We start from the raw sequence: 26258 nt of genomic DNA, 5'->3' as shown, positions 1-26258 counted from the left end.
TCCTCGTCACGGGCCCGGCTCTCTCGCTGTTTATACAGTCTTATCCTCTTCGGCGTTCTCACAGGCAGCTGTCAGATGCCACGTCTGCCAGTCCGCATTCATCCCTCCGTGGCTCTGCTTCTCATCAAAACAACCTTTCACATTTTCTCACCGTTGTCTGGGCCTGGAACTAGTATGAAATTAGCACTGGGAATTACTATAAGGTTGCTATGTTGTTGTTGTCTGTTTGCAGACTTGCTGGATATTGTGTTTAAGTCTTTAAGTAAATGTTTTTGCCCTAACCTTTGGAACCAGTTCATTGTAGATCCTGGGTGTATAATTATTATCATTATTTATGTATTTATTTATTTCACAGAATTCATTGGCTGCTAGCAGTCCTCTGGATGCTTGGCTAGTTAAAGCTTATAAAATTTAATTTGTATTTATTCTGTCAGCACATGCCACACTACATGTTTTAAATAGTTTTGAGTAGAATGGATTTCATGTTGTTTATTTGTTTCAGTTCCCTCACTCTTAGCCTTTCCTTTTAACCCCATTGTCCACGCCTGTGTTGCACCAAGAATTTGCCCTATCAAACACCAGTCTATTGGGGATAAGTGTATATTTGGCAGCCCCATTCTTTAGCAGTGAGCAAGTCTCTTTCCCAGCTCCGCTCTGATAAATCTTTTCTTTGGCTCTCTCTTTTTCCTGATCGAGCCTTTCTTGATTAAAACGTCTCGGTTTCTCACGTCGGCGGAGTCCGTGTCGCGGCGAAGCTTACGGGCCGAGAGGCGGAGGGGATTATCGCGGCTTCCTGAATGAGCCGTTCGACTGACGCCTGAGGGAAATCAACGCTCGAGTTACTGTCCTCTTTTTTTGAGTCCACTTTGTGATGCATTAAAAGTGAAAGGTGAAGAAGGGTGTCTCCTCCTCTTTTGAAATGGGCTAACAAGCCCCTGTGCTCCTATTGTGAACCACTGAGCTCTCCCGTGGGTTTAACGGGGAACACGTCATTCCTGCTCGGTGTTGGTCTTGGAATAGAAGCAACGTTGCTGGCATTTCCCCCCTGTCAGAAGGTTTGCCATTTGCCTTTGTAGAGTCAGGAAATGAAGAGATATTGTTTCATGAGGTTGATTTTCCAGTATTACGTCCCTTGGGCGAGCGTGCCGCTGCCTGTCCTCTCAACAGCGTTGATGACAGTGCTTATTCCACAGCTATAGTGTGTGTTGTTCTGCCAAGCTTGAGAAATGACTGTTATGCCTGAAGAATTGACACATTTTTTCATTGGAAAAGGAATATAATACACCACAGAAAACTTGAGAAAGCAGTGTATTGGAAAGCAATGGCGCTAGCCTTTTATACTGGCCTCATAATTTATGATTTATGTGAAAGAGAGTTAATTTATAGATTGAAGTTCATCTAACCATATTCTCTCTGTTTTACCTATGCTCAATTCAGATGTGTGTTATTTTCAAATATCATAGAGCACAACCATCTAATAAGCACTTTGACTTCAATTGGCAATTAGAACCACATCAGTTTGGAAAATGCTGTGCTGTGATTTGTACCTGTTGTGTGAGTGCAACATTTTTCTCCGTCTAGGAATATCAAGGTTGGTCCTCTTTTTTTCAAGCTATAGAGAAGTTTTCTGCAGAGGCATGTGAAGTAGTCATTTGTCTTTCATCGTTGATATTGAGCCTCCTCCCACGAATCACTCCCTGTTTCCCTAACACGTGGGGCGTCTAAAATGGCTTGTTGAACATTGTGTATAATTATACATTGAGTATTTGATGTGTCTAATTTGACTTTGCCGGGCTACACGTCATCCGCATATCCACCAATACGTTACATTATACCAAAATTAGTATGTCTAAATACTAAAAGGGATTTCAGAAATATTTGTTATTAGAATGATGCAGCCTACTGTAAGCAATATCAATCGTCATTGCTAATGGGATTCAATTAATTTTTTGACACTTTTTTACAGAATTATTCCCCCTATGCTCTTTAATGGCTGATAAATTTTTGTCTGACATTTCACATAGTTATATAATCCAGTGGGTTGAGGCACAAATTCACAGCACTCATGACCGTCAGCTATGAAATGGGAAGATTGAGGCCTTGAGGTCTTCATCGGAAAATAGAGTTCAATGAAAACATTAAACAATCAGTCAAATAAGGACTGTCCTCTGAGGAAAAGGCTCATTACCTTGTTAGCACCGATTACCCGTAATTGCATTCGAATCTGTGCTGCCCGTTCCAGTGTAACCGGAGCAAAGGGGACTCAATATTCCCTGATATCATGCAGTGCCCTTCTGCAGCCGGAGCTGATGACAAAGGCCTGTGATTGAAAGGACGGCCCTGTCTGCGCACAGCGGTTTGCATAACAATCAAGCAGGAACTCCCAGGCGTCAGTGGGGTGCTGTTCCCTGAAAATCATTCGCTGTCACTAGGGTGGCATATTATTACTGACAGTGCTGTGATGGAAATTTAATAAAGGCTAATTTAGATGGTTTTTTGGTTGTATTAATAATACAATTTTTTACGAGTTTGTTTTTAAATTTGTATTTGGGTGTTAGCGTGTGTGTATGTGTGTGTGTGTGCTGTCATGTGTAATTTTCTGTCAGCAGGGGGCATGGCTCTCTAGTTTACAAGTGTTTGGTTATGGATCAGAATTATTTACCAAAACTGTTCTGGTTATCTCAAAATCTGTGGTTATAAAATTCTATATGTAATTTCACATAGGTTATTCTGTGTCATCATTGCAAAACTTTTTATTAGAACTTTTGGAGTTTTGGAGTTTGCCAATTTGTCCCTAACTTTGATTTGAAAACAAAATATAAATGTAATTTTTCTTCACAAACACAGATTAAATTTTGGCAATTTATTTTCAATTTAAGGACAAAAGTTCATTGAATCCTGTCCCAAATCTTTTCCTTGCCGAACTGGTGAGATTCTCTGAGAGTCCAAGTGTGATGAGACAGAGGAATATATTAAACAAAGTACAATGTGTAGTACTGTATGACTGAACAGCTCAAGCAGTGATGTCATGTTTTCTCTTTTCTTTAAACCAGCATCACCAGGCATCCCTTACAATGTGCTCTGTCATTCTGCTCTTCAGTGCTGGGCAAATATTTCCTCAGGAAGTTAAACACAGTCTTAGATTGAGAAAATCTATTATGTGCACACACATACAGAAGCACACGCTGAAACACGGACTCCTACTCACAGACACACATGCACACCCACACACACTCATGCATGCGCACATACGCGTACGTAAATGTGCACGCCCAGGGGCACACATGTATGCACGCACATACTGTATACCTACACTCACACGCTCACACACATACACACACACACATGCACACACGCTTACAGTGGGCCAGTGTGTGTGCAGCTGCCCCATGTGACTGAATGAGGGTTGAGAAGGTCAGGGACAGAGAACTGCCTCTCTCTGCTACACAGAAGCTTCATACACACACAGACACACAGACACGCACGCACACAACTCGCTAACTTCACACCAACTGCGAACCTCCCACCCAGGCAGCCCTGGTGAGTGCCTTCTTCAGATCACATCGGATCCTACCAGGTTCAGCCAAAGAAATTACTCTCAGCAGTTACTACATTACACTGTTCATAGAATCTTTATTTTAAAACAAATTCTTTCTTACAAAGGATCAACAGTGACCCGGAGCTTTCAAAGGGAGTTTTTCTGTTTCAGTCATACGAATAAAAGAAATAAGATGAGCTACAGATATGAATTCGGTACAATAGAGACAATGACAGTCCTCTTCCCGGCAGCACTGTCGCGGTGAAGGGCAAAACAAAGGCGTTTTTTGTTTGTTTTTTGGATGGGGAAGGCTGAAGCCGTGTTTTTGACCGGTGTCGTTTCAGAGATGCCATCGAGACAGTCAGCCAGCTGTACAACCAGGTGGACGAGCTGGTGCACACCTTGGTGATGCTCTCCAACAGGTGCACCCAGGAGCTGGAGTTTATCATGGAGTTCAAAACCCTGGAGGAAGGCTTCACTGAGGTGAGGGCCACTCGTACGTACATAACACTCTACACGCACACTTTTACTGCGGTTATAGAACAAATGTTTCATGGTAAAGTTTATCAGACAAGCTGATTTTTTGAGAGATTGTGGCTATATTGTCTTTACTGGTGGAAACTATGAGAAAAACAGTGGAATGGATTCATGAAAATGTCTTATGACAAGCCATACTCAAATGTTCAAAGTTAGAAATGAGCCAGACATAAAATGTGTGTATCATTGAATATATTTGTGTGTGTACAGTTAAATTAAAAAGTTGTGTCACAGTTTTTGTTGTTTTGGCTCTGTACTCCAGGGTATTGGATTTGAAATTATACAATGAATATAATGTTAAAGTGAAGACTGTCAGCTTTATTTTTATAGTATTTACATCCATATTGGGGGACCTGTACACAGCCCTTTTTTACACACAGTCCCATAATTTTTGAGGAGCAAAAGTAATTGGACAGATTAACATAATCTGTAATAAAGTCATCAAATTTAGTACTTGGTTACAAATCCTTTGCATTCAATGACTGCCTGAAGTCTGCCACCCGTAGACATCACCAGACGCTGGGTATCTTCACTGTGATGCTCTGCCAGACCTGTAGTCATTTTCAGTTTCTGTTTGTTTCTGGGGCATTTTTCCTGCAGTCTTGTCTTCGGCAAGTGAAACGGATGTTCAGTTGACTTCAGGGTGGATGATTGTGTTGGGTCATAAGAAACAATCTTCAGAACTCATGCACAGATGTGTCAGTGACTACTGTTCATAGAAGACTTCACAAACTAACTACAGAGTTAGTTTTGCAAGATCCAAACCACTAAACAGTATGGTCTCTTTCATGAAGTACCCAAAAGAGCCTGCTGCATTCTGGAAAAAAGGTCTTGTGGAAAGATGAGACCAAGATTCGCTTGTATCAGTGATGCCTAGAGGAAAGCATGGAGTCCGAAGCAAACTGCACAAAATAGCACGCAATGGTTTGAGCATGTATGGCTGCCACAGCTACTGGCTCACTTGTCTTCATTGATGATGTGACTACTGAAAGCAGCAGCAGAATGAATAATGAAGTGTACAGAAGCCTCTCATCTTCTCATGTTGAAGCAGATGCCTCCAAACTGATTGGACAGAACTTCTCCCTACAGCAAGAAAATGATCTTAAACATACAACTTAAGCAACAAATGAGTTTTTTAAGCCAAAAACGGGAAAATTCCTGAATGGTCATTCTCCTGATCTGAATCCAATTGATCATGCATTTCATATGTTGAAAATAAAAACCTCAAGGCAAATATCTTCCAAAATAAGAAGGAGCTGAAGATGACTGCATTGCAGGCCTGGCAAACCATCACCAGAGAAGATACTCAACACCTGGTGATTTATATGGGTCACAGACTTCAAGGATATGCCACCAAGTACTAAACATGATGACAAAAGGGGTCTGTAACTCCCACAAAAAGGATCTACCATCCAAATGATTATAATGTAATTTATCATGCAGAGCAATAATTAAAATGTTGATGCATGTTGACTAATGTCTTCCTCAGAGTGTTGTGATAAGGTAGACTGAAAGTGTCTTGACTGCAGGTCAATTACTGAAGAGTTAAACCAGAAAATATTATCACTGACACAGCAGTAGAAGATTTTATGAAAATATTTCCTGTACTTCTTATGTATATATGCTCTAAAATATGCTACTGGGTAACTGCTCATTCTCCCATTGCCTTATGTGTAGAGCACTTCAGAGATTTTGGGTATCGTACAGAAAGTTATGTGATTATTAGAGGAGCCGCTGGTGGATGCTGTGTGGTGACTCAGTGATAGTTCCTCAGACTAACAGGAAGTGACTTGTGTGCACGGTCAGGTGAGAGGCTGGATCGAGGAGGTGGGGGAGAGGCGTCTGAAGACCCTCAGTGAGCTGGAGGATTCCCTGGAGGAGCTCCACCATAAACAAGCCCACTTCAGAGATTTCTACTCTGCCGCATACGTAAGCTTGAATGGAAGTCCCTTTCTTCTGTGAGCAGTTAGACAGCATAACAACACTGTTTCCAATGTTGCTATCGAAAAATTCCATCCATAGTCTGCATAAACTGGCCATAGTCTTGCCTAACTGCATAGCAGGCTTCGGTATTGAGGCGTTTACCATTTTAATTGGAGGGGGAGGCAAAGTGTTGGTGTCCATGGTTACTCACCGTTTCCCCTGGTTACAGGAGCACTGTAAGAGCGGAGAGGCCCTGTTGAAGAGGCTGGAGAGGTGGGAGGATGTGTCTTCGGCCCAGCTGCAGGTGTACGAGGTGAAGGTGCGCTCCTTTTGGGTGCACCTCCATGACTTCTCCCAGAGAGTGGAGGACACCAAGGACAAAATCGACAAGACCGTCAAACTCTATGAGTTTTTTGACAAGGTAAAAGTAGTGAAGCGCCATTTCGGTCTGTTTTTTTCCGATCAAGAACTGCATTAAAGAAAATAAGAAATACAATCATTCAATGCTTATTAGAGATTGTTTGCTATTGTGTTGTTTTGGAAGAACATAAGTGGGCTTAAATTACATGCCAGATAAAAGTAGTGCTGAGAGTTGTAGAGTGATAATTGCACAGTGGCACTGAATAATTATGGCTGACGATCTGACTATGAAATGCTTTGTAGTTCTGCAGTGTTGACTGAAGAAAATGTGTTGTAGTGGGATTTGAGGAAGATTGCATGGCTGTAAAATGATTTCTTATTATTTTGATTTTTAAAAATTGCAAGATAAATGAGCAGCAATGTGGTAGCCACAGCAAACGAAATGGTAACAGTGTGATAATTGCGGTAAGGAGGAGAGGAGGTCATTGGACTGCATACAGAGCACATATGTTTTAGTAAATATGAGGATTTGGCAGCAATGGAACAGCGCAGTTTTGATTTGGACTTTGAAACATGACTAAATGACTAAAACGATTAGTCACTTCCTGAAATGCACAGGCTGTGGTTGAATGGCCCTAATATAAAAAATAAAAAAAACCTTTGTACTGTGATCCACAAGGCTACACCAATCAGCTGTAAACTGATACAAAATGTACAAATTCAGTAGTCATTCAAACAATTTCAAGAATTTGGTAAATGCGTCAAATTAAATAATTCATTTGAATGTAAGGCTTTAAGCAAATTTAATAAATGTCATCATAAAATCAATTTGATCCAACCTGTACCCTCTACATATTGAGCAATGGATTTTCTTGCAATGGACTGTGTAACTGAATACTCAGTCTACAACCATGAGGCTGAAATTAGCTGTGGAAATTTACTCAACAAGTAACATCTATTATTAATTACAATTTTAAAAAAATAAAAAAATAAAAAACAGGTTTTCTAATTAACTGCATGAGTTAACAGATAATTGTGACAGCTCTAGTTTTTTCCCCTCTTGAGACAGGCTAAACCATCATGATTAGAATTAATAAGTGGAAATGTGCAAATTAGTTTTATGAAGGTGTTGTTGCTCCTGTTTAATTGGGAGTTTGTAGTGCCGATAACGATACAGAGCTGTTTTGTGCGGGTGCTTGATGATGAATCTCATTAAATATGCAGTTCTGTTTGATTTTGATTAACTCACAGCAATTTCAGTGCTTGTTGGGCAAATCCAAAAGTCTGGTTTAATTTGAAGTGGGTGCTATTTTCAAATGAAGGAATTTTTAGTTCTCGCGCAGCTAATGTTACTCTAGTGTGACTTCACTATAAACCCATAACAATGAACAGCCTCTGATTAGAATCTGATGATACTCTATGTGGCCATTGTCTTGACTGGGCTCTGATGGCCACAGTGTTGAATGAATGACATGATGCAGAGATTCATGGAAAGATGGTAGTCACCCAAGGGAAGAAGAGGAAATTTCCACTTCCCGAAAATCATGCAATAGCATTTACTTGCAGTACTGATTGTTTACATGCCATTTCCTTCCATTTTTAAATGCAAGAGCATGTATTTTAGACCATTGGATTTTATCTGTTTTGTATTGGGCTGCAGACTGGTATGGAGTGGTTCATGCGACTGTGCTTTTCACTGTCGGTTGAAGTCTGTGACTAAAAAGGATTAAAATGTACGGTGTGCAGGGCTGGCATTGTTTCAGGAGAGAAAACCCACTGCATAAAGACACTGCTGTATGTGTGCCAGTGAGATCATTCAACTGTCGGTAACAAGTTCCAAAAGGCTGCAGTTCGAGCAGGGTGCCCGCCATAGACATGCATATTAACGAGACAGGAAAGAACGCCTTCAGCCAGCCTAAGCCGTGAAGCACCCAGAAATATGCCTGTGCCGTGTATGTTTGCGCTGTGAGCGCAATATTGACTTTTGAAGGTGAAATAAAACTTCCCCAAAGGGAAACTCCATTAACAATTGTTACTTTTCACATGAAATGCAGACTGTGAAAATATGTTTATTTTATTTTCTTTGTAAAATCTACAGCAAATAAATAATTTTAATTATTTTGCCCAAAAGTATATGTGTCAAGGCCTAGAAATAGAACTTCTCAGAATGATCAAATTACTTTGTAACAAACATCTCATTTGCCCTAATCGATCAGCTGAGCTGGTCAAGTTTGGCTACGAATGCAATGGAATATCCCCCTTCACACCATCTTTCATTGCATTTCAGGTAGTTGTGTGACAGAGAAGGCAGAGAGAGCTAGCCAGCTAATAAAATGCGTTTGTGTGTGGCATAAAACTGCGCAAATCGATCTAGCTCAGCGATGGAACAACTGACTTTTCATAAGAAAATCAGAAAATAATTTTGCCCAAAAAATTTGCTACTAGTCGGAGGCAGTGTGTGGCTTCACTGAGATCACTGGCACTGCACTCGCCTCCCACGATTGGTTGCTTGTGGGTGTCTTCTATTTTTGACAAATTGTGTTTGTTAAATGTATACAATCATATACTATGTTAATCCCAGCACAGCAATAATTAATGCATCTTCAGTGACAGAACTATGGAATAGTGAAATCAAATTTGAAATGGGGAACTACTTATATGTCGGATCTTTAATCTGATTGGTTATCCTGCCGCAAAGCTGTCCCACTCTGGGGTCAAAAGTTCCCCCAGCACCATGTCGCTTCTGGTTGCTTTTGCCGGCTTCTCTCACATTGCGAGCTATCCCAACATGCCTTGCAGGCATGACAAATTGCCTCTCATTGAAAATGATTGGAGGTGTTGCCATCGCCTGTGAAATTAACTTCTCGTCAGAGGTTGTGTGGCTTCACCCAGATTAGTTATAACATTTCACCCATTCAAGCAAGTTGCAGCTAGTGCTAGGAACCAAGGTAGCTAGCTAGCTAGTTAACTTTCGATAATTTCAACCATACTAAAAAGTAATGGAAACTGATAATGTTAGCCTGACCTAGCAACCAGTTAGCAAAGAAAAGTAACCAAAACTGCTCATTTGCAATGGATTTGTAGCCCAGGGCTACTGTTAATGTTGAGCCATGTAATGTAATGCATGTTTATGATACGAGTCTGTAGCAAACTAGGCACTGAATGAAGCAACATGTGAGCTAGATCAATTTACAACCAGTAAACTTAAAAAGCTAGCAATGAAGTGATGTGCTTACGATTCCTACCTATGTTCTTCGCCTACCAGCTAGCAAATACGCATCAGAAGCAAACTCGTGCTCCCTCTTGAAGACAGGGATGCTGGGTGGCTCTTTTGGTTGAGACACCACACTGCGGTGGATGGATGAACCCCACAGTCTGGGTTCGGTACGGATCATGCCACCACCAAATTATTCAACACAAAAAAAATCTTCTGAGAGACAGGCTGGTATTGAACCTCTCAAAATGTAATGCAGTCATTTCTGCAAGATCACTCCTGCTGATGAGTCTTCTGTTCAGTTCATTCAGCTGAATGATTAGCTTCCTCAGTTGCACAGTGAAGTCTAGACTTTCACAAAAACTGCTGTACATGGTGGTCACGTCCTCCTGCCTGGCAGTTAGTCTCACACGTTGATGTCTATGACAGCTGTGAGGGAGGTTAACCAGTGTCAGATTTTATAAATTAGCATAATTATATTTCCCTCCTCAACTGTCACGTGGTTTACCCACCCCAACCACGAATGTGCTGTGCCTACATTTCCTGAACTGAAGTTTTCTGAAGTCTTTACCATCTGCTGCCATGTATTGAACTGTAGTGTAATCTTGATATATGTGATATGGCACAGAAGCACTATTGCAAATGTGTGTTTGCCTTCATGTATTGTTTAGTGCTGAATGTTAATTTATCAGCAGGTTAAGAAATACTGTGTCATTTTAAGGATAACGATAGTGTGTAAGTGTGAAAATGTAAACAGAGATCCTGTCCCGTGGGGGGGAAATGCGTCTTTGACCTGGTGTAACCCAAACAGACTGCTGACGTGGGCTGCCTTTTTTTTTGTTTTTTTATAAACGAAAGAGCAAATAAATGAATTTGCATTTTAATATAATTTTGGTATATATGCTCACAGTTCGAACAGATGTTTCATTATCGCTTGCCAAGTACAGTTTTTCCTTAGTCTGCCGTCTCTCCCCCTTCCTATCAAAACTCATTTTCTTTCACATCCGTTCAAGCGTTCTCTTTGTTCTGGAGACCACATTCAGAGTCAAACTAATAACTTGAAGCAAGCAAGTGCACAGAATATAGCACCTGAAACCTGAAACCCCTTTTAACTGTTCATCTCTCAGTGGACCACTGCTTATCTTGTGTTGTGTGTGGTCTGCGCTGCTTGTCTATAAAATGTTTCATGGGGAGTTTTGTGTGTGTGTGAGTGTGTGTGTGTGTGTGTGTGTATGCACATATGCGATTTGTTTAAACCCCAGGAGGGGCGGTGGCCCGACCCATCCCTTTTGTTAATTTATCACTTATGAGAGTGAAACCCAGTTCAAATGTAGAATACAGTTCATGCAATTCAGTGCATTGCAACCATACCAGTATGTTCATGCAGGCAATAAGAGGAGTGTTTATGGTGATATGTTGATAATGGTGAATGGTATAAGAGTACGAGAGTTAGAAGCAGCTCCTTCATAACGTGTTTTGAATTCTGTCCAAAGTCTCCAAGAGTGTTTGGAATATTGGCTGTATGTAGACACCATTTCCTCCGTTATAAAATGACAATGATGTAATTGGCAATAAAAAACCATTTGCTTTATGGCTTAATAAACCAGAATCATGAATATAATCTCTGTTCTAGACTATAGGGGGTTTTCCCCTTGGTTCAGGACTGTGAACAAAGACTCATGGCAGACCTCTGACACAAATTGTGCAGTGAACATGTTATTTCAATGTCTACATGGAAGACCCTGCAGCTATAGACATCAAAAATCAATTGAGACAGATTGCAGAGAGGAGCAGCATGGCTTTGTGAGAAAGTGTGGGTGCTGTGTCGATCCTGCATTGATCCTGTAATACGCCCCAGGGGCGAGGGTGGGGGGTTTTCGGGGGGGCGTGTAGAGGTTGGACATCGCTCGCTGTCACGCGCGCTGTCACTGACCTCCTTACCGTGGCAGATGGCCCGCTGGGGTGTTGGGGAATCAGCGAGATGATTCCAGTCGCGGGTGATGTGTCCACAAAGGAATATGACATGAGGGAGTAGGCCCCTCTTACCGCCTGCACACATCCAACCAAACCACAGCACTTTAAGCACTAAAGAGGCAAGCGTGCTGGACTCGGGAGTACAACAAATGACCAGTGGCTACGTTCACACGCACACCAATAGCCCGATTATTGGGAGTAACCAGTTTATGCAAGTATTTTGATTATTGAATACACATGGATACAAATATGCAATGAGGATGCAATTACTCCAATGATTTGGTTTACATGATTTTTTCCATAATCTTCATGTGCTCAGCAGAAATGGTGTACACGTCAGCCATGCCTGTTTTCATCCAGAATCTTCTGCTTCTGCCTGACATGCACATTTTCCAAAAGCCAAAAGAAATCGGAGTAAGACGTGCACCAAAAAAGACTCCGCGAAAATCCAGGTGTCTTATCAGGATTTCAGCATGCCGATCATGACCTTGCACCAATAAAGATAATCAGATAGAGAGTTTACATGACCATTTCGATAATCAGTATTGTCATAATCAGGTTAAGATTGGAGTATTAGTGTGCCTGTAAGTGTGCCAAGTGTTTGAGAATGTGAGGAATAACAAAATAATAATAATCAGATGTTAGGCTGCTGAGTTAGCTTTTTGCAAGATTATATTTTTTAGGTTGTTGGCCTCCAGAAAAGCACCTTTAATGCAATCCTGAATCCATGTCTGTGGAGTCTTTCAGAAAGCTTTCTTGAAATATTCAGTGGATATGAGGGAGGTGACGGGGTGCCGGTGAAGAACTGATTGAGGCAGCGTTGATACGAGCTGTGTTATAATGAGCCCTGCTGCGGCCTGATCCGTACATCGATACCAAGCGTCCTTACAGAGCCCAGAGAACCCCTCACTACCCTCAAGGGGATCAGCCACACTTACCCCTCCCCATTAAGTATTGAGGGATATTAGCATCTGAATGCATAACCACTGGTCAAATAACAATGATACAGTGAAAATGGCAAAGGGAAAGTAAACCACCCCCTTCCTACCCATGCTGCCTGTGCATCCCTTGAGTATTTGAATTCTTTGAAATTAATTTAATTAGATTACACCGCTGATATATTCAGGAACACACATGCTACGTTGTAACTGGGCATTTTTCACCACTTAAGTCAAAAACCCACACAGCATATAACCCCAAACAGTAGGGCAGCAAGGTAGGGACATAATCCGGCTGACCCATTGGCTGTGGGCTTTCTTGGGGAATCTTTCAATCCAGGTAGTGCTTATGTGCCAAGTTTTGTCTCTGCCACCCCCACCCCCACCCACCCCACTTTCCACACTCCAGTGGCTTTGTAGTCCCGGCAACCGACACCCATCCCCCGCCCCCGTTACTGGGGTTCACCCATCTGGTATTTAGAGTAGCATTTGCCTGTGAATAGAGGGAGGCGGGTGGGGTAGCAGGAGAAGGGGGGACCCAGGCACCAGAGCCTCAGTGCGCTCCTAGAGCAGGATGACCACAGCAGCTCCATGCGTTGAACCGGAGGCCCCTGACCTCAGCCAGGTAGGAGCCCCCCCACCCATATCTTCACAGGATTGTGCTGAGATCTGTCTCTTTTTCCTTGGATTGAGCAGGTTTTAATGGTGGGGCTTTCTTTTCCACTGAGTGCTTTTTATGCGGTCATTCTCTGACCGCACAGAGTTCAGGCTCCGTGCAGTTTCAGTTCTTATTGCGCGCCGTCTCGGTTATGAAGTGTGCTTCTGGACATGCACAGTAGCGGTCATCTGGACCATGATGGTTGCGGACGTGGAGCTGGCCTGTGAAGTGGTGTGGGTACTTATTTTCTCTTTCTGAATCCTGTGTATGTGTAAAATTCAGATGTGTGATGTGTGGGAAGCCTGAACGCTTTGCGTGGGTGTCAGTTACAGCCTGAATTGTTGGCTTGGTTGTAGCGAAGGTTCACTGGCACATTAGAGCGCTTTGCCGCTGAGACACAGACTGTAGCATTGCTCAGTGTACTAGAGCCGTCTTAATTAAATATGAAAAATCCATTATCAATGGAATGTAGAGGGAACTCGCCTAATCTTTAAGGCAGTGTTTACTTTAAGGCAGTGTTTAAATCCATCCTGGATTTAACGAGGCGTACCGAGTTTATGGCTTAATGAGAGTCGTGTGTTGATTCTGCTGTTGCGCTTAAATCTCTAAGGACCCTTACTGTTTGATGTTGAGCCCTGGGCAATGCAGTTGTTCCTGTCTGGAGTGGCGAAGGGATATTTCACAGTTTACTTTGGGTGGACTGTGTAGAACACATTCATCCAAGTGGCACCCATCGTCCTATAAACAATTGTGCAAAGAATAGTGAATTGAAGGTCAGATGACCACAAAGCTAAAACCCCTTTGATTTAAAATGGGTTTAGTCCTGAGCAGCTGAATCTAGGGTATGGGTAGTCAATTGGATCAAAAAATGTAATTCTTTATAAAGTGCTCTTCTCACTAATGTGTCCCAGGGTTAGGGTTTTCAAGGTGGATGGGAGTTCAATAATGGGAAATACAGTAGGGTCTGACTCTTATATTGAAAATTGGTTGATTAATCACGCTACCAATAATTTTTGGTAGATGGTAGCCCAAAAGTCCTGGGTCAATTTAAGAAACCTAGGTATTTTAAGAAGAACAATACAGCGACTTGATTGACAAAAAGTAAGCTGATTAATGAAATCTGCTTGTAGAATGTTGATGTTGAATTCAATAACTGACCAAAACATTGTAAACATTCCAACTACTTATGAACTCACAATCGTGTGTTGTCTTGCTTGTCTTCGTGGACTAACCATGTTCATGGTAATCTGATTTTTTAGCTTGTTGACTGTTAAAGTTTAAGTAAACTGGGTGATTATTTACTTAATTTAACTAATTTAATTTAATTTAATGGTATTGCGTTTTTCTCTCTTTTAGTTGTGTTTATTTTAGATGCTGTCTAAAGTTACATTTACATTAAAGTCACAATTCAGTTTCACATTTCAGTTTGACATCAAAATTAGGAGGGAAACAGCTAACGAGCTAGGTAGCATAGCTAATGTTAACTGATCTGCTAACTGACCATCAACTCACAGAAATAGTATTCCTAACTCAGTCTTACATTCTGCCCTTTTTATTTACATTTGTGATAATTACATCTCTGCTTAAAAAGGACAACCAGGTAGGGTTGGCAGATTTAGAATTTGTCAAAACCGGACAACATGCAGAGCTGGAAGCCAGGGGGGAAGCTGTCAGAAGATCGGAACTGATAGTGGATCGGGGTCGGGGTAGGTGGTGGGGGGTTGGTTGCATTCAGGGGTAAGAGTGGAAGTACTGGAATGGATCACGGACCGGGGGCAGTTGAGTCACAAATTCACTAAACGGACCAGGGGTTGTTGAGATGCATGTTCATTACAAATAATGGTACATTTTTTCAATCAATTACTCCGACCAGACATTACATTGTCGATCAGGACCACAAACCCAACCTGTACAAATAATTTAAAAATGGACATTCCAGTTGAAAACTGGGCATCTGGCAATCCTACAAACATGTAGCAAAGAATGGTAGCCATAACTGCTCATTTGCAGTGACTCAGTAGCCAGGCTACAATTATCCACTATTGTTGAGCCCTTCATTGAAAATGAAGAGCCTCAGTTGTGTTGACTCAAGATAATACTTGGTCACTGCCTGTAGCACCTACTATGCGTGACAAAGTAGTGACAGTTATCCACTCTGTGTGTCCAGTAATGGGTTTGGAAAGGCCAGGAAGAACTCTAATGGCGGAGTTATCCATACCTGCACTAACTCAACCAGCTCCTTTTGTCCTTCTGTTCTAGTCTGCTGAGTACTGTGGATGAATGAACAAGTCTCTGATCATGATGCGCAGCTAGACTGAGGCGGTGCAGGTGTGCAGGGTCACTGGCTTCTCCATGACCCCCAAACATGGCCTTAACCCTCACAGTGTTTGGCTGCAGGGCTCAAGGCGCATTCTGTCTTCCAGAAACCACAAATTGGCAGACCCTCCAAAACTTCTCCAAATATTCTGTTGTTAAATTGTGAATAACAGGCTTTATTTATTGTGAATTGAAGCAGCTGCTTAAATTAGCCATGTGTTGTTTTAGATAAATGTGTGTTGATGGTGGCTGGTGGCTTGTGCAGTATTGATGAAAGTTAGGGTGAGAGTCTTGATTCTTGGACAGCTGAGTAGGTGCATTCATTCTGAGAATTTGGATGGCTTTTAAATATGAAAAGAATGTGTGTTGTAAATAGATGCAGGACATAGACCGATAGATTGACAGACGGGTAGGTAATTTGGCAGTCTCGAATGGTAAATGTGGTTGTCATGTTCGATAGCGATCTCCCTGCTTTACAAAGGCGCGCCTTTGTCAAGCGGAGAAAGAACCCCGATAACACGGCGCTAAACCGGGGCGCTCCCCTTGTGCTCGGCTGCCATGCTTAATCAGTAAGTGTGGCAGCGAATGTGTGTCAGACCGCGCTGGCATAGCAAGGACGCGGGCACCACCTTGTTAGCGGCTGATTGGCTGCTGACCGGTGATGCGGAGTGAAAGCCTCACTCTGCAGGCGCTGTTTTCTCAGTCCCCTCCCGAGCTCCACTCGGTCAAATCACCCGTAACGGCTCCTCCCTCCCACACACTGCCCGAGGGCCCGCGCTCCCGCACCGCGTAACACGAACACCCAGACGACCTTTCTGTGAAATGAGACCGCGGTGCTTTAACGGCGTTCCCACGGGTCTTTTGAAAGCGCTCGCTTTTGAATATCGAAAAAGTAATAAAGGTGCTCGACGGCGCTTTGTCGGTTTGTGCGTTTCACAAAGCTCTCCCTTTACCTTCGCGATATGCGTTTCTCATCAGAACGTACAGTTCACGCTGACACGCGGTTTGTAAGCCAGATGGCTAGAATTATAGTCATTGATTGGTTTCTGATAATTCTTTCAATACATTCTGATAATCAAGGCGTGTACATTAAAGATGGTCATTTTAATATTTTAAATTAAATAAAACGACATTGTTAATAAAAATGCATTGTGTGTTCTCAAACCTTTAAAGGAGAAGTTTGCCAATATAAAATGTATTTTCATTTGTCATTTTCTGCTATGCCTTGTTCATCTTCAGTTTTTGTGTAAAGTTTGATTATTGAAAAAAAAGTATTGTTGTCATTATTATGAATATCCAGGACAGCCATGTGCACTTGCCATGAGACCCTATATTGAAAATCTGTGGATTTGTAAAAATTGTCCATGCTGTTTAATACCTGTTCCCTGACTCATTTCCCAAATGTGGAAAATGAACCTAATTCATTTAAAGAGTCATGGACAGCCTGTCATGTATGTCATGCTTTGATTTGATTTGAATTTTTTTTTTGATTTGATGCATAGAGTTCTGTCATGTATAGAGTTTTGAAAGACATCATCTTTTTTTTTGCATTTAAAATGCTGGCAAAATTGTAGTGAAACTTCATGAAGAGTTATGTACACCGCTCACAGCTTTATCTGGGTACTTTTCCCTCTGTGTGAAAAAAGTGTCCAGACAGTGGGAAGGAATTAACCCGTTAACCATTTCCTGTTGAAGAAATGAAGGTAAACCCTGGGGTTACCGGCGTCTAATTGGTCGTGAATGGGATCGAGTGGGATATTTGAAAGAACCCGGACAATCGCTTGTCTCTGCTTCCCGAGCCTTCATTAGCTGCAGTAAAAGCACTGAACCTTTGTGAATGAGGGACGGGTTTCGGCATTAACTATGTTTTTAAACATCTGTTCTATATTTTTGCACCCTTGTAACATATAAAGTTGGAGGAAACATGTTTGGGAAGTGTGTCATGGTTACTGCGCAGTTGGTGGGAAACAATGTAGACAGACGGCACACGCCAAAAATTACTCGGAATTTTAAAGTTTAACTCATTTGGAGTCCAAAGGCTCTTGCATCTGGGTTTGGGTTTCATAATGTGGATGAAGAGAGGTGGGGGATGCCAAGCAAAAGAAAGACCAGGCAAATTTTGGATTTAGTACATGGGGGGGAAAGGCTTTTTTTCCTGCCTCTCCTGTCTGGCCTTCATTTTAATCTGTCTGCATATCCTGTGAGGTTATCGATGCACTCTCCATTTTAACTGACTTTGGCTAACTAAAGTTAGCCGTGCGTGGTTGTTGTCCAACCAGCGATGGATGGGCCTGATGCATTTCCCATTCATTTTATTAGCATGCGTGTCACCCCAACAATAAAAATAAATCCCACTTCTTGTCACATAGAGGAATTGCAAGTGGGATGATCTTTGTTCAGTGTGACAGCAGTGTTCAGTTTACTGGGGTCTAGCCCATTAGTCTTTTTAAACATTTAAATTCCATGAAGAATGAACTAAACGTGCCAGGGGAAAAGTCCTCAAAACAAAGGGACTCAATGCATAACTGCACAACAGAGAGTTCCAGTGATGTTCAATGTGCTTTACAGTGCCGTAGGCTCAACTGTAAGCACACATACATGCGCACACACACACACACGTGCATGCACACACATGCAGACACACGAACAACAGACACACATATCTCTCGTTTTTACTTTTTATTGGATTTTAAATTCTCTATTTTTCATTAAAAGTAGCCTCCCGAAAACATTTCAGGGTCCGTTGCAAATTCAAACAGATTTGAACCCGTCAGACTGAAAACTTTTATAGCACACATAAATGCGTCCATATTTTGTGAAAGGGTGATCTGGGAATATGCCCTCGGCGAATGTGTTTCCTTCATAATAGCTGCAAATCATGCAGCTTTATTTGTGGCACGCCGTCGAGCCTGCTAATTAGAAGGGTCTGTCTCTCGCTGGGTGGTCTTTTGTCTCCAGAACATGGAAGTGCTCGGTCCTGCATTTCCTTTTGTGCTAGAGTCGGGTCATCTTTATCGCTGCTCTCCCGCGTATGGACTGCTGAACTGCCCTGCACTTCCCAATCGGTCCTGCGCACTGCTTTTTTCCCTTATGGGCTCACTACACCCATAGTCTCAGCCCCAGTTGTTCTGTCTTTACAAGGGAATTTACAGAGAAGTATCTGGTAACCCTTAGTTAATTAGCACATCTTCTGAGAATGTCAATCTGGTCGAGCTCATTGTACCTGAGTACATGAGGTAATTTTGGACTAGTCATGCTACTTTGGCCGTGAATCTAACGTTTGTCTTTCGCCGTGACTCTTGAATAAAAGCAAGTGTTCATTTATTCACAAACACGGATATCGCATGTGACCATCTCCGGGATCTTCAGGGTCTGAGAAATAGGTCTTAATATCTCTTTCATAACACTTTACTCGAAGTCTTTCTTTAATCCTCATTTTTGCTTGATGGACTCAGGTGTCTCAATGCAAGAACTTATCTACCTCATCGGCCAGAATAGATCATTGAAATGACTCAGACGTGAGCTCAGAAGTAATGAAATAGGGCTTTAAAAACCTTAATTTGAGGAAAAGCAAACCTCGGCCCACTTAGCTGGAAGTTACACTTTATGTGTGCACAAAAGCTAAGGGCCCGGTAGAGGCGTTCTCTTCCCCCCCCCCCCCAACCCCCAGGCTTTTTTCCGTGGTCGCCCCCCCATTCCCACCCCCCGCGCTCTCAGTAGAGCGCCCCTCTTTGTGCCCTCTGAAAAGCCGAGGCTACATTCTAGTGCTTTTGAGCCGCGCGCGCGGGTCTCCTCCGAGCCTTTATTTGAAAACCCGCCCTGGGCCCTCGCCAATCAAACGCGCCTTTCAACACAAATCACTCCGACTTCAAAGCCCGCAGGCCACTAATGACTCCGGGGGGATGATGTCATTCTTAATTCCATAATGAGACCGATTCCGATTCGCGGCTCGGGTGTTCATTTTTAAACCTGAAACCAGCGACAGGAATGCTTTTCAGAACTAGGGGTAAATTGTTATAGGAATGCAGGATAATTCCTTTTGGCCAGATTACAGTGGATTACATTGAAGCGACTATGCAGTTGTTTGTCTTAGTTTTCAGCACACATTCTGGTTACTTGTGGACTTTCTAAGTTTTCCCATAGAACTCACACCTGCACTCACACTGTGATACAGAAGGAAAGCTGTCATCTCTCCAAAATGCATTGAATAGGTTTAAATCCCAAAAATGATATTTTTACGTATGGTCTCATGCTGTAAAATTCTCCCCATGAAAACGCTTTGACAATAGTCTGTAATATTCGATTACAAACTTTCATATTGTCAACCTTCGTTCTGGTTTTTTTTTTTTTGCCATTTCCAGACTTTTACCCATTAACAGCCCCCTTTGTTGCTGGGGGGTGACCCCTAGGCCACGTTTTGACACCAGTAACTTAGTGCTATCACACTGAAGCGCTGGTATGTGGCCAGAGTGTCACCTCGCCCTCCCCTAAAGGTCATGTGTCATATGCGAGGGTAGAAGAGTCAGGGTCCATTGGGGTGAGCTTGAAAATGTCACCTATTAAGGGAGGTGGGAAAAGCGCTGTGTGTCAGCAGAGAGCGCCTACAGAAGGGAGGGCCATCTCTCTCTGAGCACAGCGGCCAGCATGATTGCATTGTCACGTTTCTGAGTGAGCGAAGCTATTTTCTCGCGGTTCCATTCTTAATTTGAAATTTAGTCTCATTTTGAGTCTATACAGAAACTAGTGGTTTGTTTTTTAGTTTTTTTTTTGGTCCATTTGGACAATACTTATTTGTGGATATATAATTTTAATTTCACTTGATGCCAGAATTTGTTGTAGTTTTTCTGAAGATATGATGTTAGCATTAGTATTAGCATTTTAGCCAATATGTTGCACTCAACTGCACAACTGAGATAGAAAATGTACGCATCTTGATAGAAACATCTTGTGGAAGTCTGTGTATGTCCATCATTCCTTTCACGACCGTGTTCATAATGGCCGGGGAGACCGTGGTCTCCGAGCTGTTTCACTTCATTAAGGAGGAGTGTTTTGATGTGCTAAATCCATTACCTTGCCTCCTGGTGATGCGTCTGCTAGGATTCTTGAGTGCTAAGACCTCCCAGCACCTCTGTAAATTCCTCCCTTGTTTACTTGAAAGGGAGCTTTCCTGAGAGGCCCTCACCCCAACCCTTGCAGGCCTCTCCCGTCTTCCTCAGATAAGAGCTGTTGTCCTTCCAGAGCACCTAGGCCTCAACCGGCTCTCCTAGATCCCACCGCATGAAAAGGACTCCCTCGCTCGGGCTACATTTTAGCTTGACGCTCGCCCATAAAGGCGCCGTTGTTGGCCCTCTAACGCGCACGGAGAAACGGCCCCATTGTAAACCGGCGAGGCCATTTCCCGGCTGCCAGCGCCTGTACCACACAGTGTCGTTTTCATGCGCTCCGCGGCACCGCCGGTGAATGTTTCCTTTCTTTGGCGCTAAAGATGACCCCATGGCGTCTAGATAGATGGATACTTTTATTTTGTCCCCGTGGGGAAGTTGGTTTGCAGCATAATCACAAGGCATTTCAGCATAACATCACAAAGATCACGAATAGACATAGCCATGCACGTACTTCACACATCGCAATAAATTAGGTGTAAATAAATAAATAAATAAATACATAGTTAGGATGGGGGCAACTCCTGCCCAGACCAGCTGGACATCCTTTGTGACCAGGAAGGAGTGGTCAAAGTGCATGGGGGGTAAAGTGCTAGCGCATTACCCGTTTTAAAACTCTCTCGTCCCTCTCTCTCTCACCGCAGGCGTACGAGTGGGCGTTGGAGGGCATGCGCCACCTGGCGTGTATCAGCGCCGAGGACTGCAGCACGCCGGAGAGGTGCCAAGCCATCATCAAGTGCCTGGAGAGCTACCGCCGGCAGTACCCGGCCATCCCGGACGCCCGCTTCCAGGAGATGAAGGAGCTGGCGGGGGAGCTGAAGAGCGAGAAGGGGCTGAAGCAGTGGAAGTTCGCCTGGTCCAAGTGCCAGGAGACCAAGCAGATGTTCGAGAAGAAGCTGGAAGCCGCGCTGCGGACCCGCCGCTCGCAGCCCGGCGACCTCACGGAGGGGGGTGGAGACAACGTATCGCTTGGGCGCCAACCGGAGGCCGGCGACTCCAGGCGGAGCAGCAGTGTGTCCTCCCCCTGCAGGAGGGTGTTCTCCCGGGGCTGGGGGAGACAGCGTCCCCCCGACAGCCCCACCACCCACGTCCCGGAGCCCGGCGACTTAAAAAGCCCCACCGCAAACTTTTTTGGCCTGGACCGCAGGGTGTCGCAAGCGTCGCGGTCCCACCGGCTGACCCGGAGCACCTCCACCGAGGAGCCTCCGCTCCCGGTACGGCTGGAGGCCCAGTCCAGGGCGCCGCCCTGCGCCTACAGCCCCGGGACGCCCGCGCCAGAGCCCGGGCGACGGGTGCTGAGGAAGACCCAGAGCTTCGACGTCCCCGTGGACTCGGCCCGGTACGGGTCCTGCCACCGCAACCTGACCGAGCCTTCCAGGCGGGTTCACACGGGCGTTTTCATCAAGGGCCTGGAGGTGAGCAGCACGGACGTGGTGGAGCGCGGCCTAAGCCCCCGGCTGCCCCCCCAGGGCTGGGCCACATCGGACATCCCGAAGAACAGCACCCCAATTCCAGAGACCAAGGCCAAGGGCAGGTATGTACCAAAAGCCCCGTCTTTGAAGAGAACACAGATATGTTTGTAAACCATACTTGTACAGAGAAATGCTTGTACAGTGAACTGATTTATGAGGAAAAAAATACTGCCAATTAGTGTACACTGGAGCATAGCTGTATCCTGACAAGTCTCTTCTTTGCCAACAAAGCACTACAATTCACAAACCAGCTTTCATCCTGAACTCACAGAAATGGAACATCTGTCCTTTTCCTGAGTGGCTTTGGCAAATGAAATCAAGTGTAAAAATGTAAGATGAAAATGGACAGATTAAATTAATTATGTGAGCTCATCCCCTTAAAATGATGTTTCACTTTCTGGAGTTTTTTAAAGTATTATCTCAGTTTGAGTGATAGCTATGATTATCTTGATTAGCCCAGACGGATTTGTGTGAAGCCTATTTTATATATTTACAAAAATTTCTAACAACCTGCTGCCTTTACAGTGGCTGTGGGGTCATAGTTTAAAGCAAAAGACACTTCTATACATATGAACACATGTTTGTATATACTTGCATAATTGAATAGTGTTTATTCACAATGAATAACATAAAATTCAGTTTTTATTTCAGTTAATGTGGCACAAACTCTCCACTCATAAAGTTAAAGACCAGAGAGGCATGGTTGACATGCTGCTGGCCTGGCCAAAGCGTAGCTACCACATTGCCCATTCTTGCATGTCTTATCATACGTCAAGCTACGTGCAAATTGAAATTGAGGCTTTGATTATATCTGTCTATGAAACAGATACAAACATTATTAATTGGTGCCTGATGAGAAGTTGTAACAGACAGGCTGTAAGGTCCAAGAGGGAAGGTGAACTGACATGCCGGCATCCCGTTTTATGACATCACATTTTCAATAGGTCAAGGCTATCTGGTGAAAGTGATGTGTCATTTTCCCCCCTGCCAGCTGGAACTGCATAAGCAGGAATCATTTTCAGTCCTGTCAACTTGGTGTTGCTCTGAGGCACTTCTAGCACGTGCTACTGTTGATACAGGAAGTCATGCTACTTCTTTCCTTGAGCACAGCGGTCTCAGGCTGCATGCGTCATAGGAAATAGTTCCACCAAAGATAAGAATACACACATACAACCTGTGGAGGCATAACACTGCTATACAAGCTGTTTCGGAGTTACTTGAGGTGTATTTTCTTGCTTTGAGGAACTTATGTATGTGTCTAAATTATCATTCATAGCACACAAAAACGAACTAGGCTGATCAAAAGCACACAATAAAACTGAAAGAATATCAAAGAAATTCCAAAACCTTTTGAACTTTGAACTCTGAACTAACAGCTGGAAACCACTCCATTGTTTTAATGGCTTTACCATGACTTGACGAGCAGTGTCAGCTCTCACTTGTGAACTTCCTGTGAACAGGGATCTCCACTGACAAGAAAACCAGTTGAGTGCTAAGGAATGATTTAATGTGTGGAATAGCCTACCAGGATGTGAAGGATCTCAGGGTTTTCAGCCAGTGGAAGACCAGTGTGGGTTGTGGTTTAGTCCAGAGGGGGTTTTTATTGTGTACCAAGTATAAAGCTTTAGACCTACCTAGACCTCTTGGTCTTTCACTGTATTTTGTTGGCTGAGTGAGGGTAGGTTGTTCCAGTCTATTGTTTTTTTTATTACATTTTTAATAAATGCAAGCCCTACCTTTACACTCTCAAACCAAAGTTCAACTGCAACAATTTGGACACTGTTTCAATTATGGTTGGGCGGTATATTGTGCATACCTGTTTTACCAGTTAGTTGTGTAGCCTAATCCGCTAAAGACTGTTTTGGAAATGATTGGTTCTATTCTTACACATGACGATGTGCAATATATTTAGTACTTTTCATTTGTTGGGGCTTAATGCAAATATGCAGATGTATCATGAATACATGTCCCCATATTATTGCTATGGTGCCGTAAGCACAGGTCAAAGAAATTAAGCAAGAAAGAAAGAAATATATAATATAGAATTTTTATTCCTTTTTTTTAACTTTGCCTATATATTGTCCTAAGGTTCCATAAAGTAGAAAGTAGTAGTAGAAAGTAGGTCAGCAGTAGTGTCCCCAGAAACCTAAATAATTCATAACGAAATACTGAAAAAGCAGTATGTCTACTACCCACAGTTAAGCTCCCTTCACAAATTCCCAGTTTAGAAATACAGGCACATACAGTAACAGTTGGTTTCTGCATAACTCTCTGGAATGAATTCCGAATGAAAAAGTAGTGTGCTAAGTGAGTGGGGCCAGTGGGAAAGGGGCTTTGGCAATAAAGCAGAATGTGAAAGGAGTGCATTGCAGATGCTAGTGTATGAAAGATACTGTATGTATGTCACAAGAGAGTTGTCCATGTGACATCACGCATGGACCCGCTTTCGGGCCAAGGCCAAATCTGGGCCTGTATTGGTGTTCAGCAGAGACAGGTGCTGGGAGGTGTGTGTGTCAGCTCACATTTAGCACACACTGGTATTGCCATGCAGTCAGCAGGGGGAGAGAGACTTGTTTTGTGTCTCACGCACAGCCTGCAGTGTGTAAGCATGGCTGCTTGGGATGAGGAGGGTTGTGATGAGAGACAGATGGGGAGGGCCTCATAGGAAAAGCACAGTAGCGACCCAGGCTATGGAGAAGGAGAGCAGCCCCCTCGAAGTCTGTAAAAACAAATGAACTGTGAGTCAGAGCTCTGCCGTCAGAAGCATTTTTTTTTTCTTTAACGACATGTTTGTAACATGGTTACTGTCCTGATCTGTTCAGCTTTCCTTGCTGGTTGTGCATTTATGCTGTGGTGCTGTTAAGGGATGTACTACCACCAAAACAGCTGAGCCATAGGTTGTAAAAATAATAATAACAATAATAACAACAACAATAATAATAATAATAACAATTCACCGTATTTCAGAGGACAAGAACCATTGTTTTCTGCAGGTCTCTGCAGGGTGGGTTTCTACAATGTCTCATCCGTTTTCCTAACTGTTTGTCTCTCTCTCTCTCTCTCACAGCAAGCTGCGGCACATCGTGGACGAGATGGTCACGACGGAGCGGGAGTACGTGCGCTCGCTGCGCTACATCATCAACTACTACTTCCCCGAGATGGAGCGGCCCGACCTGCCCCAGGACCTGCGGGGCAAGCGCAGCGTCATCTTCGGGAACCTGGAGAAGCTGGTGGACTTCCACAGCCAGTACTTCCTGAAGGAGCTGGAGAGCTGCTGCAACCACCCCCTCCGCGTCAGCCACTGCTTCCTCCGACACGTGAGCAGCCCCGCCCCGTGCCCCGCCCCATGCCCCGCTTTCCACCATCGTCGCGTAGGCACCAAGGCTCAAACTGCCCAGTAATAACCGTGGGCATTCATGTAACAATAGAAAAATCTTTCACAATACTTATGGTGAACCGCACTGGTTAACTCCTGTTATACCTGGGTGAATACTCAATTCTGATTGACTGGAAGGTGTGCATTAAAAACTGATAACCACATACCTGTGGCAAGTAGGTCCAGTCAGTTTGATCACCATTTTAAATTCATAATCCGGCCACCATTTGGTGGTGGTTATAAAAAGAACTGCTGTAATGCTGTTATTCACCTCCACCTTACACAAGCTTACTGCACTGTTGTAAAAAACTTGCAGAGATGTTTTGTGTTACCTCAGTTCAGCTGATGTTAGCCAGTGGCTATAGGGTTAATATCTGGGCAATATCTGCCCTTGAGCGTGGTGCATTACCTGGATTATTTTAAGAAAATTAAAAACCCAGCTGTTCAAATAGGCCAAGCGGCCTTTTGTCTGTGCGATCAGTCTCAGTAGGTGGTTCAGCTTCTGGCAACATCTATTCATCACATATAGCCATTTCTCCAGGCAATGTAGCTCTTTCATAAAAGTAAGTCACCGAGTGGCAATCGGAGAAGCCCGCATTAGGCATGTACTTCAAACTAGTTTAGAAATGCCTTGCTTTTTTTCTCCTTTTTGTGGTGAATTCAGACTTGGCACGATTTAGAGGCTCAATTTAAAACTTTTATGTGGGCAGGAAGTTCAGGGTTTCTGCTGTTCAGGTTCATACAGAACAGCAGCCACAGTGAATGAGGATCATCCTGTAAGCTAAAACCC

The 26258-nt window shown here is 43.4% G+C and overlaps 1 protein-coding gene across 3 annotated transcripts in view; it reads left to right on the top strand.

Annotated features, from left to right (window-relative positions):
* LOC135255103 (uncharacterized) overlaps positions 1 to 26258 on the top strand; it is a 76353-nt gene that overhangs the window by 40481 nt on the left and 9614 nt on the right. For all 3 annotated transcript variants that reach the window (XM_064335860.1, XM_064335859.1, XM_064335857.1), the window contains 5 exons: positions 3883 to 4021; positions 5882 to 6004; positions 6228 to 6419; positions 21265 to 22154; positions 25160 to 25409. In XM_064335860.1, the coding sequence (XP_064191930.1) occupies positions 3883 to 4021; positions 5882 to 6004; positions 6228 to 6419; positions 21265 to 22154; positions 25160 to 25409 (1594 nt within the window). The remainder of the gene's footprint in view (positions 1 to 3882; positions 4022 to 5881; positions 6005 to 6227; positions 6420 to 21264; positions 22155 to 25159; positions 25410 to 26258) is intronic.

This window comes from Anguilla rostrata, chromosome 5, assembly GCF_018555375.3.
Source record: "Anguilla rostrata isolate EN2019 chromosome 5, ASM1855537v3, whole genome shotgun sequence".
Taxonomy (NCBI): domain Eukaryota; kingdom Metazoa; phylum Chordata; class Actinopteri; order Anguilliformes; family Anguillidae; genus Anguilla; species Anguilla rostrata.
This window is presented reverse-complemented; position numbering and strand designations above follow the sequence as displayed.